This window comes from Panthera pardus, unplaced genomic scaffold (assembly GCF_024362965.1).
Source record: "Panthera pardus isolate Hobbes unplaced genomic scaffold, ASM2436296v1 HiC_scaffold_11, whole genome shotgun sequence".
Taxonomy (NCBI): Eukaryota; Metazoa; Chordata; class Mammalia; order Carnivora; family Felidae; genus Panthera; species Panthera pardus.
This window is the reverse complement of record NW_026526666.1, coordinates 95,387,128-95,402,240: the sequence shown is the minus strand read 5'-3', so window position 1 is coordinate 95,402,240 and position 15,113 is coordinate 95,387,128. Positions and strand designations below refer to the sequence as shown.

Sequence of the window (15,113 nt, the reverse complement as noted above, 5' to 3'; positions counted from 1 at the left end):
AGAGCCAGTGCCAAGGCCCTAAGGCAGGAACATGCCCGTGTGTTTAAGGAAGAGAAGGATGCCGGGCGCTGGAGCAAAGGTGAGTGAGGGCGGGAGGAGGGGAAGGAGGCAGAAGGGAACCGGGGACCGAATCACAGAGGGTCTTGTCGGCCTTTGTGAAGATGGGCTTTTATTCTGAGTGAAACGGGAAGTGTTTGCAGGGTTTGGGCAGAGGAGTGCCCTGATCCACGTTTGTGTGTTCGAAGGGATGGTCCGGCCAGTACGTTGAGAGTAGACCGCAGGGAGACCGGGAGAAACAAGGCCATTAGGAGGGTATTGCAGCCACGGGGGAGGAGAGCTGATGTCTCAGAGAGGAGAGCCTAAAGAAGACGGAGAAAAACAGTCAGATCCCTGGTATATTTTGAAAACGAAACCAACAGGACTTGCTGACAGATTGGACGTGGGGTGTGAGAGGCAAGAGGTGGAAAATGACTCCCATCTTCCGTCCAAGTAACAGGAAGGGAGGGGCCCGTCCGTGACCAGGGGAGGCCTGCGTGGGACAGGCCTGGGGGAGGAGATCAGGAGGTAGGTTTGGGAAGTGTTAAGCTTGAGAAGTCTGTTGGGCATCCAAGAGAAGCCGCGTGTCTTTGCTGGCTATTAATACTTCACGTACCTCAGTGTTTGCAGAGCTCTCCAAATGGATCAGCTGATGGAGGAGCGAGGAAAATTATTCAACTATTAAGTGCAATGAGTGTCAGATGCTTCTATTTTATTTTATATATAGATGTTTGGGGAAGAAAAGGCACAGATAGATACCAAAATAGTAGCAGTAGGTAATGGGATTGGGCTTCTGAGTGATTTTCCCTAAATTTCTTTTTCCTTTTGAGAATGTGCACTTCCTAATATCTCTACAAAGTAATTTATAGGACAGGGAGATTTGCTCTCAAGAGCGAGAAGACCGTGACTTCCATCGATAAATCGTAATTATTTTTTCCAACCATTACCGAGTTGTTGAATCCCTGGATTGTTCACAGGTTTTTTTCTTTGTGCATAGGAACACGGGGAGCAGATGGCTTTCTTTTCTTCTCAAGTATTTTCTCATGTTCTACTCCCAAAATTCGAAATAACAGACTAAAAGAAAGACTTGTCGCTCTTAAATACTGCCAGATTATTCTGCAGAAAAACTGAACCGACTTAGAATGTCAGCAATGAAAACACTGATAGACAACCTATTGGGAAAGATATCGTCCCCTGCTGGGTCAGGATGGATTTTGATTGCACACCAGAAAAGTACCAGCCTTTCTTCATCCACCACGGCGCGGGTGGGGGGGGTATAAAAGGCTTCATGCAAGTCTTCCCTGCTTTCCAGGTGTAGGAATCGGCGTGGTCCACGCTGGGTACGAGAGACGCCTGGCCCATCACCTGGGAGCACACAGCACACCCTCCATCCTGGGAATCATAAATGGGAAGATCTCCTTCTTCCATAATGCAGTCGTCCGTGAGAACCTACGACAGTTTGTAGAAAGTCTTCTTCCAGGGAACTTGGTGGAGAAAGTAAGTACCCCGCGGAGAAGAAATTTACGAGGTCCCGGGACCCCTGGCTGTCCTGAACTCTTGTCCGCAGTCCTCTCAGGCCTGAGTGTCGTTTCGAACAGGGCAAGACATATCTTAATTAATTAATCATTCACCCGAAATCATTTCAATGAAGTCAGTAGGAGACTGAAAATCGAAACAAAGTAGAACAACCGAACAAATCCCTGCCTGTTAGTAACCACTGTGCACATACACACAGAGGTGGGGATCTGAGCCTAAAACGACAGGGGCTCTCTTTTTGTGAGCAAAACTCAGATCACAAGGTAGGATGAAGGATTTCTTTCTGACTGGTGAATTTGAAGGTATTTGTCTATGAAAGTATTCAAATTGAATTACATTTGGTTACATGACACTGACGTGCTGCCTACTGCTCTAAGGAGGCACCTTACGTTTGGTTACGTACTTAATCGCATCTATGGAATACGCAAGATTCCACAAAATCAAATAGTATTTTTGGAACTTTCAGAACTTAGAGTAATGCAACAATATGAATAATTTCACAAACAAAGGGTTGAGCTAAAAAAGCCAGGCACAGAGAGTTCATACTAGTTTACGATTTTTTATACTTAAGCATTCTTTCCCCCAGTATCTGAGGTTAGGGATCAAAGGAACTAGAACAGGATTTTTTTGTTTTAATTAATGCTTTAAGTTTATATATTTTTTTAATGTTTTATTTATTTTTGAGAGAGAGAGAGAGAGAGAGAGAGAGAGAGAGCAGGGGAGGGGCCGTGAGAGAGGGGGACAGAGGATTCAAAGCAGGCTCTGCGCTGACAGTAGTGAGCCCGATGAAGGGCTCAAGCTCACAAACCGTGAGATCATGACCTGAGCTGAAGTCGGACGCTCAACCGCCTGAGCCACCCGGGCACCCCAAGAACAGGATTCTTGTTTGCTTTAAGTGATTCAGTCCTTTAACTATATACCAGGGAGAGTGAACATACCAACATTTGCATCCTGTTTCCACATGCACTATTCATAGACTACCCCGCCAGCATCGTTATCCACAGAAGAAATATTCATTGGAGTTAGTGTGAAAGGAAATTGTCAAAGAGAATTTTGAACAATCACAGGTTGTTCAAATGGGTCCTCAAACGTTTATGAAATACCTATTCTATGCCAAGCACTGTAAGTGGGTACTTTTCAAGGAGCTCCCAGTCTAGTGGGTGATTATTTCCGTCTGATATGCTAAGAGCCTGTGCTTGAGAGCTGGGAATGGCTTCCTGGCCAGAGTTTGCCAAGGGAGGAGGAGAGGTGGTAGGGGATGAGTTCCAGGCCCCAGGAGGTCTGGGACAGGCAACAGTCTGCTCTGGATGAAGCAGTCACTAGTGAGCAGGAGAGGACCAGATGAGAGGCATTAACAGGAATCTCGAGGGCTTCCGAGGGCCTGGCTACCCCTTTGAGGAACTTGGGCCTTGGCTGGAGCCATTGAAGAGGGCTAAGCAGAGAGTGAAGTGCCCAGATTGAGGTTTAATATAGATCATTCTGGAAGCAGAACGGAAAGATAAATCTTTTTTTAACTATGAAAAGTTTCTAGGTAGAATTTTAATTTATTCATGTTTCTTCTTCTCTCGGTAGGATTATTTAAGGCATAAAGAGGGAAGCACAAAAGTAGCAAATCGGATGGAAATGAATGAAATCGTGTAACGTATAGACTGAGTGGGCCCACTTGTTTTTTTAAAAGCCATTTTGAAGGAGCAATCATTGCATTATCTTCCACAGGTTAATAGATTACGAAGCACAGTCTAAAATTCGAAAGTTCATTTTTTTTTTTATAACGTACTCAGCAATTGTTTCAGAAAAGATACGATTTCAGTCTGTCAGAGTGGGGCACCTGAAAACACGAAATCAATAACTCTGTTCTTTTAAAGCATTTTAGTCCAAGAAAGACAAAAGACTCATCGTCTGCATTTATTTTTTACAAAACAATCTTTTACACATACGTGATTTTGTTTAACGATCTCCTGACTGCCTTACAGTGCGGCTGTTGAGAACCAAATACTGAAACTGACATCCTCTTTTCAACTTAAGGTTACAAATAAAAATTATGTCCGATTCCTCTCTGGCTGGCAGCAAGACAACAAACCTCACGTCCTTCTGTTTGACCAAATGCCCGTCGTACCACTGCTGTACAAGGTATTTTGCGTGCCGGGGGAACGTTTGCTCTTCTGTTGGCGCAGTGAACTTGCCATGTGCTTGCCCTTCCCGCGAGTAAGAGCTGATCCAAAAAGAAGCGTTTATAAAGACCAGAAATGGGTCTATATATGGGCATTAACCACCATACACAGAGCACCTATGGGTGCCCTTACTGCGCTAGTGTGCCTTCCCCACACGTGCTAGTATTTAGTCCTCAGAAGAGCCCAGCGATACAGAGACCATCCGTGTTTTATAGACCAAGACATTGAAACTTAGACAGGTTGTAGAACCGACCCCCGGGGTGACTGTGTGATTCCCTTGAAGCCTGTCTGGACCCGGACCCGCCCCCCGAGTGACACCCTGTGGTCCTGCACTTGCGGCACACCTCTGGCTAGCGCTGGGACCTGAGATGCGAGAGGAGAGTGTCCCCCTTGACCTTGGGCCCAGTCACTGCCATCGTACAGGGTTGAGGTAATGCCTCAAACACTCCACACCTCCGACCCAGTGCAGATCTCAGTAAAATGAATATTTTCCTCTCTTTGTACACACACACACACACACACACACACACACACACACACACACACAGAAATCCCTGCGTTTGGCTTCGTTGGTACAGTTTGCGTGCGTGGAACACCATAGAATTCCTCTGAGTGCACCAGGGTCTAGCAGCCTGAGTGGGGCTATACAAGCTAACATTCGCCAGCCGCTGGTATGAACGAGTCACGCGTGGTGTGTGTGGTTCCGTGCCCTCAACTTAATTTCTTCCTCTCTATTGCACCCTAACAGTTGACCGCTTTTGCATACAAGGATTACTTGTCATTTGGATACGTACACGTCGGCTTGAGAGGGGCAGAAGAGATAACAAGGCAATACGACGTCAATGTCTACACCCCCACCATCTTGGTCTTTAAAGAACACATCCACAAGCCTGCAGATGTTATCCAGGTACGTGAGAGTCATCCTGTTGTGAGATTGCCCTCATGTTTTATCTTGACCTTTGTAAACAGCAAAATCGAACAAGGCAAGTGAGGAGGAGAAATTCGTTTTGAATTTCTTCCTTCAGAGGCACAAAATTTAAACACGAGTTTGGTTTTCATCTGATTTGGTACTATCTTGCTCAAAAAAAAAAAAAAAAAATCTTTCGGCAGGAACTAGAATGATGGGAACTCCGGGGCCCAGGGAGGAAGATACAGGGGGTTAGTGTTGAATGGGTGCACTTTTGGTTTGGGAAGTGAAAAGGTTCTACAGATGGACAGTCTGGACATGGCTGCACAGCAGTGTGAATATACTTCATGTCACAGAATTATGCCCTTGGAAATGGTTAAAATGGTCACTTTTACATTATGTGTATTTTGCCACAAAAATAAAATAAGAACCAATCATCATCTTTTCCCTCTAAAGTGCTCCTGTCAGAAAATCAATAATGTTCTTCTATAATAAGGTACAAAAATAGATTCAAAAGTCAGATGTAAAACAGTAATAAAAAGGAATTAAAAAACCATAAACTGGAGCGCCTGGGTGGCTCAGTCGGTTGAGTGTCCAGCTTCGGCTCAGGTCATGATCTCATGGTTTGTGAGTTCAAGTCCCGCGTCAGGCTCTGAGCTGTCAGCACAGAGCCTGGAGCCTGCTTTGGACTCTGTGTCTCCCTCCCTCTCTGCCCCTCCCCTCCTTGTGCTCAGTCTCTGTCTCTCAAAAATAAATAAACGTAAAAAAAAAATTTTTTTTTTAAACTAACTCGGAGACCATATACATGAATCTTTATCTGATCTTAAAGAAGAGCTAAAAGTCTTATTGGAAAATCTTCACTTGATTGTAAGTTTAAAATTTGCACATAAATACTTTATAATTTTTAAGTTAAACGATAAGCTGAGGGAAATATTTACAACCAATCTAAAAAAGATTCAGATCTTTAATTTTTCATGAGCTTCTTCTAGTCAAAGAGATCAACACAGAACATCCCAAAAGTGACCCCTTAATGGGTACAGAGCTTTCTTTTGGGATGATGGAAATGTGTGGGACTAGAGAGAGGTAATTGTGACACAACACTGTGCATATACGAAATGCCACTGGATTGTACATTTAAAAATAGCTGATTTTATTTTATGTGAATTTCACCTCAATAAAAACAATTTTTAGTAAAACTTTCCAAGAACTTTCCAAGAAGGCTGAGAATATGAACAAAATTCTGAGAAGAGATTCCAGTGACCAAGAAATCACTTTTAAAAATTAAATCTCACTGGGGCACCTGGGTGGCTCAGTCGGTTGAGCATCCAACTTCGGCTCAGGTCATGATCTCATGGTCCGTGGGTTCGAGCCCCGCGTCGGGCTCTCTGCTGACAGCTCAGAGCCTGTAGTCTGCTTCAGATTCTGTGCGTGTCTCTCTCTCTCTCTGACTCTCCCCCATTCACGCTCTGTCTCTCTCTGTCTCAAAAATAAATAAACATTAAAAAAAGTTCTTTTTAATTAAATCTCACTAATCAAGAAAAACAGTTTAACATATTCTTTTCGCATCACATTGTTAAAGATTTTCAAAGCAAAGATACTCAGTAGTGTTGAGGGTATAGAGAAACAGGACTCTGTTGTTTTGCTCACTGGAGGAAGCTTCAGAATTTTCAGAAAAGCAATTGGGTGATAATATATACATTGTCTAGATTCATTCAGGAAAAGACTACCCCTGAGTACCCGGCATGGGCCAAACCCTGCCCTGTGTGCTGGGGACAGAGCCCTGGACAAAATCCCCTGAATTCCCTGTCCTAGGGTCTGTTCTGTGTTCTAGCGGGGACAGCAGACAATTGGCATAATGTACTCCATGGTGGCATATCATACGGGAGAAGTGCTAAGGAGAAAAACGGCAGGAAAGGGGAATGTGGAATATCAGAGCAGGGGCACATTTTTTTTTTAAGGCAGAGTGGCCAAGAAGGGCCTCATTAAGATGATGCTTGCGGTGCCTGGGTGGCTCCGTCACTTAGGCGACCGACTTCACCTCAGCTCATGATCTCACAGTCTGGGTTCAAGCCCCGCGTCGGGCTCTGTGCTGACAGCTCAGAGCCTGGAGCCAGCTTTGGATTCTGTGTCTCCCTCTCTCTCTCTCTGCCCCACCCCTACTTGAGCTGTCTCTCTGTCTGTCTCAAAAATAAACATTTTTAAAAAGTTTAAAGGGGCGCCTGGGTGGCTCAGTCAGTTAAGCGACCGACTTCGGCTCAGGTCATGATCTTGCAGTCTGTGAGTTCGAGCCCCGCGTCGGGCTCTGTGCTGACAGCTCAGAGCCTGGAGCCTGTTTCAGATTCTGTGTCTCCCTCTCTCTCTCTGACCCTCCCCTGTTCATGCTCTGTCTCTCTCTGTCTCAAAAATAAATAAACGTTAAAAAAAATTTTTTTTTTTTTTTAAATAAAAAATAAATAAATAAATAATTAAAAAAAAGTTTAAAAAAAAAAAAAAGATGATGTTTGAGTAAAGACCTTGGGAAGGTGAGATTACCTGTTAGGAATCTTTCCTCAGAGACTAGGAATTCAGCCAAAACTTACATGCAGAGATGTTGAGTATCATTCGTAACAGTTTTCACTGGGGAGAAAATATAAATATGCAGCAGTAGGCTAATTATTGGTATATCCCAAACAGGGACTGCTCTACAGCCATGTAGCCAATTAAAATGGCAGTTCAAGAACACTGAATGATGGGGATGATTTTCGTGACATAATGTCAAAAAGAGCAAGCAGGATGCGTAACTGAGGGGCCTCACCCTGCAGCCGGTGGGGACTCTGTGGTCATCTCAGACCAGAGTTCCATTCTGAGCAAGGGAAGACACATTAGTTAATGAATAACTCAGACAAAATCATTTAAATGAAGTCTGTAGGATACTGGAAACTGAAACAGATAAACGCACAGAGACTAAAAGATCTCAAGGCATATCAACCGTATACACAGTTTCAACAGTGATCTCAATTTTGTAACCACATGTATGCATGTGTGTATATGTGTGTGCATGCACGTAGGAGAACACTGGAAATAAATACATCTCTTGATGGTAAAATTACATGTCATTTGCATATTGGGGTTTTAAAAAATCCCTACAATGAGCACGTATTCTTTTATTTCTTGAATGTTATTTTGAAAAAATCAAAAGAACCCCTTGACTCACCTTCTCCTAAAGGAAGCCGGGATGAGAAGTTCTGTAAAATCCTGTATTTCTTTCATGCAGTAAACGTTTCATCGCCTGCCTGCTGTGTAATGAATACAGAGGCGCCCTGACATCCAGAGTTAGTCTTTGTCCTCACGACCCAGTTAGAGGAGAAGAGGCCTAAAGGCAGTTCCCATCCACCGGCCTGGGTGACTCACTCAGACGCGAATGTAGGGAAAGGGCACTTGAGATGGGAATGAGGTCGGACATCGCGTGTGACAGAGCCAGACGGGGGAAGTGGACAGTGAGGAGAGAAGAGCAGGTTTAGGAAGAAGGTGACGAACTCAGCTGTGGATGTACAGGGTGAGAGCTGCCCACAGGGAATCTAAGGGGAGATGTCCGTCGGTCAGTCGGGTGTAGGGGTGTGGGTCTTAGGGAGCTGGGGAGAGGGATTTGTAGGCCACGAGTGAGTGGTCAGAGGCGGAACTCTTCAGTGTGGAGCGATCTCCCAGTGATTATGTGAGGTAAGGAGAGAAGGGGGCCAAGGACAAAATTGTGGACAGCCGTCAGCAATTGAAAAGGGGGTGTCCGATGGCGACTGAGTTGCTGAGAGGGTCCGTACGAGAACATGCTGGCGGCGTAGAGAGAAAAGATCATCTCAATCCAAGGTCGATCTCTGACGACTTCCCGAATTGCTTTTCAGTAATAGCTTCTACTCGTGAGAATGATTTATTTATCCCTTGCGGACAATTGTAACTCAAACACACTTAGAAAATTACTGGCACGGTGGATGCTTTACCAGTATGTTCATTAAGGACATAAAATGATATAGAGTGACTCCCGACGTCAAGTCACTTAGTAGGTGACACCAGCAGGACCACTGGTCTCATGGAGCTCTCCCGAGCTTGTTTTCCTTTGCTGGATAGTACGTTTGGCCGCACGGTAACATCTCGGTTCATCCTTCTTCTGACGGGCATTTCGGGGCTTTAGGAGCAGTGTCGCCATGAACACCATGTGCAATCTCCGTCCATCTGGGTGCCTCTAGGACAGCAGTTGGCAGATCGAGGTTCACAGACCTTGGAGTGGGGGTGGGAAGTCTGTGAGCTCAGAAGGATCTCCATAATCACACAGAGACATAACATAACTGGTCCGTTGTCTCTGTGTTGACGCTTGCCCTGATGGCGCGAGAGCAGTGGTGGGTAAAACTCCCGGGGCACAACCCAGAACATAATCGAAAGCCTGGGCCCCAGACCACCAGTAAGCATGTGTTTTCACTCCTAAGCAATCACCATAGAAACTAACCAAAACCACCCTCATTTATCACTTAATACCCTTGATGAAGCAGTGACAAGTATAATTTTGTTAATAAATCTGTTGACCCTTGAGTACATGTCTCTTGGATATTTTCAATATTCTTTGTGACGACACAGTGCTGCTACAGGCAGGGTATAAAGATTGTCTTGAGGGGGAGCATTTGTGTGATTACCTAACTCATGAGTTTTGAACTAGCCCTTTTCAATGGAACTTTTTTTTTTTTTTTTGGAGAAGGTGCGAGGCAGGGGCAGAGAGAGAGGGGGACAGAGGATCCAAAGCAGGCTCTGGGCTGACAGCAGAGAGCCCGATGTGGGGCCTGAAATCAAGAACCATGAGATCATGACCTGAGCCGAAGTTGGACACTTAACTGACTAAGCCACTCAGGTGCCCCAACGGGATGTTATTTTTACTTGAAAGAATAAGTGACAGACACCTATGGTTATTCAGACTTGGCTTTGGGGCAGACATTTCCTAAAAACTGAATGTAGTGAGCCTAGCCCTTGAACGGAAACAACTGATGGTATTTGTTGCCAATGACAAAATTCAGGTTTCCAAGAAAATTAGAATTTTGAAAAATTGATATCCGCCATTATGAACTTCTCAGAATTTTATGATAAAGTTGGTTCATCAATGTGGCGCACTTTTGTTTTATATGTATAATAAAATTTGCCAGCATTTGGAAGATCAGTGAACCAGTATTATCCAAATAACCAGTGCATGATATTGAAAAATCATGCGTGAGTAAAAGATCCATTCTAAGTGCAAGGTGATCAGTGACTATGAATTTAACAAAGTATTAAAAATTCGTTGAATCCAGGGGTGTCTGGCTGTCTCAGTTGGTAGAGCATGTGACTCTTGATCTCAGAGTCGCGAGTTCAAGCCCCACATTGGGCATGGAGATTACTTTAAAAAAAATTTTTTTTTTTAAAGTCCATTGAATCCAGGGGCGCCTGGGTGGCTCAGTCGGTTAAGCGTCCGACTTCAGCTCAGGTCACGATCTCACGGTCCGTGAGTTCGAGCCCCACGTCAGGCTCTGGGCTGATGGCTCAGAGCCTGGAGCCTGCTTCCGATTCTGTGTCTCCCTCTCTCTCTGCCCCTCCCCCATTCATGCTCTGTCTCTCTCTGTCTCAAAAATAAAAAATAAACGTTAAAAAAAAAAAAATTAAAAAAAATAAAAAATAAAAAATAAAGTCCATTGAATCCAGATAGCAACTAACTTTTAACAAACTACTTTCTATCGAATTTTTACATAGTAGCAAAGAATATCCACAGTTATGGCGGGGGGGGGGGGGGGGGGGGGGGGAGCTATTAAACTAAACCTCCCTTTTCCAACTGTGTATCTATATGAGGCTGGATTTTTCAGCCAAAACAACATATCACCACAGGTTGCACACAGAAACAGATATGAGCGGGACACCTGGGTGGCTCAGTCATCGAGCGCCTGACTTAGGCTCAGGTCATGATCTCGTGGTTCATGAGTTTGAACCCCACGTCGGGCTCTGTGCTGACAGCTCAGAGCCTGGAGCCTGCTTCGGATTCTGTGTCTCCCTCCCTCTCTCTCTCAAAAATAAAATAAAAACATTAAAAAAAAGAAAAGAAGCAGATATGCCAACCCACCTGTCTCTTCTCTGAGGCCAGACATTAGAAAGAATTGTCAGAATGTAAAGCAGTGCTACTCTTCTGACTAAACATTTTTGATTTTGGAAAAAATTGGGTTTTTTTCACTTAAAGATGTTTACGTTAACATGTATGAGTTTATTATTTTCTAATGAATTGCTAAATATGTTTAAAATTTGTCTAATTTGGGGTGCCTGGGTGGCTCAGTCGGTCAAGCGTCCGACTTCAGCTCAGGTCATGATCTCACAGTTTGTGAGTTTGAGCCCCGCGTCGGGCTCTGTGCTGACAGCTCAGAGCCCGGAGCCTGCTTCACATTCTGTGTCTCCCTCTCTCTCTGCCCCTTCCCTGCTCATTCTCTGTCTCTCTCTGTCTCAAAAATAAATAAACATTTAAAAAAATAATAAAAAAATTAAAAAAGATAAAATTTGTCTAATTTATATCTAATAAATATTAATAGGTAAAAACCACATTAAGCAAAAGTTCTTTGGGGTCCTCAGTAATCTTAAGAGTGTAAAGGTGGGGCGCCTGGTTGGCGCAGTCGGTTAAGCGTCCGACTTCAGCCAGGTCACGATCTCGCGGTCCGTGAGTTCGAGCCCCGCGTCAGGCTCTGGGCTGATGGCTCAGAGCCTGGAGCCTGTTTCCGATTCTGTGTCTCCCTCTCTCTCTGCCCCTCCCCCGTTCATGCTCTGTCTCTCTCTGTCCCAAAAATAAATAAAAAACGTTGAAAAAAAAAAAAAAGAGTGTAAAGGTGGGGCACCTGGCTGGCTCAGTCAGTAGAGCATGTGACTCTTGATCTCCGGGTTATGGGTTCGAGCCCCATCTTGGATGTAAAGATTACCTAAAAAATAAGATGGTTTTTTTTTTCGTTTTTTCAAATACTTATTAAGTTCTAGTTAGTTGACATATAGTATAATATCGGTTCAGGAGTAGAATGTAGTGATGTGGAATACCCAGTGTTCATCATAAAAAGTAAATAAAATCTTTTTTTAAAAAAAGCGTAAAGGTGTTCTGAGACCACAGAGTTTTGAGACCCGTTGCCTCTAGGGTGTATCTGGTTGCAACATTGCTGGGCCCTGGGCTGTGCACATCTCTAGCGTCTCTAGGTGGTGTGTTTTCCGAAGGGATGTTACCAGTTTCCACCTCCACCGGTCACGGGCGAAAGTTCCAGTGCTGCACCTCCTTGCCGGCACCGGTTCAAGTTCATGTTTCCGAGTTGACTGAGTCTGTAGCTGCATCTCCTTGTACTTCTGCTTTGCGTTTCCCTTAATCACAAGGAAGCTGATTATGCGCCTTCTGGATTTCCTTCCCCTTTGCTGGCATGCCCACCAAGTGTTCCACCCATTGTTTTCTATTGAATTGTCTCCCTTTTCGCTAATGATTTGTAGCCACTCGCTTATCCAGCTAGACTCAAGCAGTGTGAATTCCTGGCGCGTCTGGCTCTTGCCAGCTTATGTTTGTGAGGTCTGTACGTGTTGTCTGTGGAGCTTGGCGTGAATATACTACAGCGTAGCCAATCTGCTGCGGACAGACGTTTAGATCTTTCCACCGTTTAGTTATGTGACCAGTGATGCTCTGGATATATTCTTGTGTTTGGTATCATGTTGGTGAACACATGTTCTTACTTTTAATGTAGTCGCTCGCGTCAACAATTCCCTTTATGATTGGTTCTGTTTACTCTTCAGGACGCCTTTCCCTACAGCGAGGTAGTGAGGATAATCCTTCCGTGGAGCTTCTAAAAGCTTTACGGTTTGTCTTTTGTACGCCGGGTAGCAGCCATCTAGAAAGAGTCACGATAGCTCACAGAGCAAATCCTCCCCCTTTATTTTTTGGGTTTTAGCAGGGTGGGGAGGTGTCTTCAGAAGCACCTTGGCCGTTCTTGGTGTCTTGCACATTTTGTATTCGCATTACGTTCTGTCTGTCAAGTTCCATCAAAACAAACAAACAGAAAACTTGTTGGGATCTTACTGATTTGGTATTGATTCTTCAAATCAGTTTGGAGAGAGGGGCAGCTCCGTGGGTTGAGCGTCTGACTCTCAATTTTGGCTCAGGCCGTGACCTCGCGGTTTGTGAGGTCGAGTCCTGGGTGGGGCTGTGTGCTGACAGTGCAGAGCCTGCTTGGGATTCTCTCCCCCTCTCTGCCCCTCCCCTGCTCACACACATGCACTCTCTCTTTCTCTCAAACAAATAAAACTCTGAAAAAAAATTATTTTATATAAGTTTGAGGAGAACATGCCTCTTGACCAAATTGAGCCTTTCTACCCATGAGCATCATAGATCTGTTGCCATTTGTTTAGGTGCTCAGTAATATGTCTCCATAAGCTTTTTTTTTTTTTTTAAAAGGATCTTATTTTTAAGTAATCTCTACACCTAACATGGGGCTCAAACTTATAACACCGAGATCAAGAGTTGCACCCTCCGCCGACTGAGTCAGCCACATGGCCCTCTGTAAGCTTTTATAATTGTCTCTGTAAAGATCGTGCTTTTTCTCCAGCTTACTTCTAGGTACCTCATATTTTTTATGCTGTTGGAAAGGGTATCTTTGTTATTACATCTTTTGTGTGCTGGTATTAGGTGATACAGTTAAATTTTTTTTAACGTTTACTTATTTATTTATTTTGAAAGAGAGCGTGTGAACAGGGGAGGGGCAGAGAGAGGGGGGGGAGAGGGAGAATCCCAAGCAGGCTCCACGCTGTCAGCACAGAGCCCGACTCGGGGCTCGATACCCCAATACCATTCATTATTAAACACTGACTCCGTGTCCAGCAGTCTTGCTAAAACTCTCCTACTGATTTAAGTAATTTATCTGCACCACCTTTTGGGTTTGCTGAATTGCAGTCACATCATCTGAGATTAATGGCAGTTTTGCTTCATTTTCTTCCAGCCCTTATTTTATTTTATTTTATGTTATTTTATTTTCTAATTTTTTTTTGTTTGTTTATTTCTGAGACAGAGACAGACAGAGCATGAGCGGGGGAGGGGCAGAGACAGAGGGAGACACAGAATGTGAAGCAGGCTCCAGGCTCCGAGCTGTCAGCACAGAGCCCGACGTGGGGCCTGAACTCACGAACCGTGAGATCATGACCTGAGCTGAAGTCGGTCGCTCAACCGACCGAGCCACCCAGGCGCCCCTATTTTATTTCTTTTTCTTACTTTACTGCCGACCTCTGGTGTGACGCAGACTAGAAATGTAGTGATGGGGGGTTGGGGGGGCATCCTTGTTCCTGATCTCCATTTCCCCAATAAAGTGTGGCATTTGCAGAAGGCATTTTGTAGCTACCCTCTTCAGATTAAGGAGGTTCCCTTCTATTTATTGTTGACCTGAATGGTATTGGTTTTTATCAGATGTTTTTTCCACATCCATTGAGAGATTATCTTGTTTTTTTGTGTTTAATCTTTAATCATCTAAAATGTGCCAACTAGATTAATTCATTTTCTTTTATTATTTTTTTTTAACATTTATTTATTTTTGAGACAGAGAAAGACAGAGCATGAACGGGGGAAGGTCAGAGAGAGGGAGACACAGAATCGGAAACAGGCTCCAGGCTCTGAGCTGCCAGCACAGAGCCCGACACGGGGCTTGAACTCACGGACCTCGAGATCATGACCTGAGGTGAAGTCGGCCGCTTAACCGACTGAGCCACCCAGGCGCCCCGATTAATTCATTTTCTAATGTTAAGCCTAATTTGAGCTGATCAGATAAGTCCAGCAGGATCGTGACTTATATTATGCTTTGGGTATACTGCTGGATTCAGTTTGCTAAACTCTTGTTTAGGATTTTTGCATTTGTGCTCAGAAACGAGGTTGACTTCTGACTTTTCTTTCTCTTGAGGCCCATGTGAGGCTTTGCATCAGGAAGTGAGGTGGGTGCGTCTCCCTTTTTCTATTCTCGGGGAGACTTTATGTAAGATTGGATTGTCCTCTTGAAAGTTTCATGGAAACCATCTGTAACACCATCTGGGCTTTGAGTTTGTGTTTAAGGAAAGATCTTTGACTACCACCAGTTCACCTCCTTTAATGCTTATACAACTCTTTAAGTTTTCTGTTTTTTTTCAGATACTGCCGTATTTTTCTAGAAATTTTTCTCTTTCATCTAAGTCCTCAGATAACTTTAACTTTTGCAACACAGGTGGTGATACCTCCTTGTCATCCTTGATAATGGTCATTTGTGCTTTCTGTCTTGTCTTCACGATGGGTTTTACCAGAGATTTGTCCATTTGGTTGTTAGGTCTCCCAGAGAGCCAACTTTAGCTTTGTTGCTTCTTTGTTTCTTCTTCTCTTCCTATGTTTGTTGTGCTTCATGGATCTCTGTTTTCATTATTTCCTTCTTTCTCCTTTCATATTTTTTGTTGTTTCTTGTTAA

At 44.1% G+C, this 15,113-nt stretch overlaps 1 protein-coding gene across 2 annotated transcripts in view; it reads left to right on the top strand.

Moving 5' to 3' along the window:
• Window positions 1–15,113, top strand: part of DNAJC16 (DnaJ heat shock protein family (Hsp40) member C16) — a 43,992-nt gene that overhangs the window by 17,606 nt on the left and 11,273 nt on the right. For both annotated transcript variants that reach the window (XM_019461474.2, XM_019461476.2), the window contains 3 exons: window positions 1,349–1,533; window positions 3,598–3,702; window positions 4,492–4,650. In XM_019461474.2, coding sequence (XP_019317019.1) covers window positions 1,349–1,533; window positions 3,598–3,702; window positions 4,492–4,650 — 449 coding nt within the window. The remainder of the gene's footprint in view (window positions 1–1,348; window positions 1,534–3,597; window positions 3,703–4,491; window positions 4,651–15,113) is intronic.